Below are 1,233 nucleotides of genomic sequence, written 5' to 3'. Positions count from 1 at the left end.
ATATTTTATGGCTTTTAAGAGACAACTCATATTTTTTTAGGAGGCCGGCTACTTCCACTGTCTTAGAATAGGATACAACAGTCCAGCACAAAAGACTAAAGCGTAAATCTATACTCCATTATGTGCAAAAAACAAAGATCTAAAAGATCAACCCAGAAAGAAATCACAGAGCAGTAATGCCCCCCCCCCCTCACATGGCTGAATCATCAGTTACTTCGCTCCTTTGACAGTCACGACAGACGAGCTTTGAGTTTGAGAAAAGAGCAGCACACTGATATAATAACGGTCATTTAGTGCTGGGGAAAACAGTAAGACAGACAGAGAGAAACAACAGAGAGAAAGTGAACAAGTAGGAATCTAGAGAGAGAGCCTTCTAACCCCCCATCGCAGACGTGCAGTAAACAAAGATGTATCCACAAACAAAGCCCACAGTAGTAAGCCCCCCCCCCCAACTAGTTCATCAATTTCACTCCTTAGAACCATCGCAGCAGACAGACAGACAGACAGACAGACACACAAGCTATATACTGTATTACGGACACTCACCCGAGCTGAGCAGACTGGAGGGGGCAGGAGCGCCGATGTCCGGTGGCCTTGACCCCGGGGGCATGCTGGGCCCGCCCCCGGGAGCGTGTCCGGGCAGCAGGTGGGAGGGCGGCCTCAACAGGGGCTCCAGGGGCTTGGCCTCAGGCCCCGCCCCCTTGCCCAGCCCCCCTCCGCTAGCTCCGCCCCCCTCACCGTCTCGGTGCGACTGTAGCTTCTGCTGTCGGTGGTAGATCTCCCAGGCCACCTTCACGTGCAGGGCGCACCACTTGCCTTGTTTCTGGGGACGGCAGAAAAATACAGTTTGAGATTTTTTAAAAAAGTGTCTTACGGCACTTGTGACACAGCAAGGTCACATTATAATATAAACGCTGAAGAATAAAGCTGTAACAAGAGAGCAAACACAAACACAAGGAGGAGAAATTAGGAAGACAGATTATGTTTGATGAGGAAATAGAAGAGGCAAACCAACCAAGGCGCACCACTTGCCTTGTTTCAGGGGAGGGGGGACTTTAAAAAAACAAACATATTTGTTTATCAAGGTCGTGAATCGAACGATCGGATGTGTTCAATAACACCGTGCGTTGGTCAATGTTTAAAAAAATATATTTTCGAAAAAAAAAATAATAATACGTAGCGCTAGAGCCCTCTAACCACCTGCTCGCACAGGAAACGCCACCCAAAGAACCC

At 48.4% G+C, this 1,233-nt stretch overlaps 1 protein-coding gene across 1 annotated transcript in view; it reads right to left on the bottom strand.

Annotated features, from left to right (window-relative positions):
* Positions 1-823, bottom strand: part of LOC101862314 (autism susceptibility gene 2 protein) — a gene marked incomplete at its 5' end in the record, with an annotated part of 10,502 nt that extends 9,679 nt beyond the window's left edge. Inside the window, 1 exon segment of the mRNA XM_005111627.3 lies at positions 547-823. Within this exon segment, the coding sequence (XP_005111684.2) occupies positions 547-823 (277 nt within the window).
* Between the last annotated feature and the right edge of the window lie 410 nt (positions 824-1,233).

Source organism: Aplysia californica, unplaced genomic scaffold (genome assembly GCF_000002075.1).
Source record: "Aplysia californica isolate F4 #8 unplaced genomic scaffold, AplCal3.0 scaffold01092, whole genome shotgun sequence".
Lineage (NCBI taxonomy): Eukaryota > Metazoa > Mollusca > Gastropoda > Aplysiida > Aplysiidae > Aplysia > Aplysia californica.
This window is presented reverse-complemented; position numbering and strand designations above follow the sequence as displayed.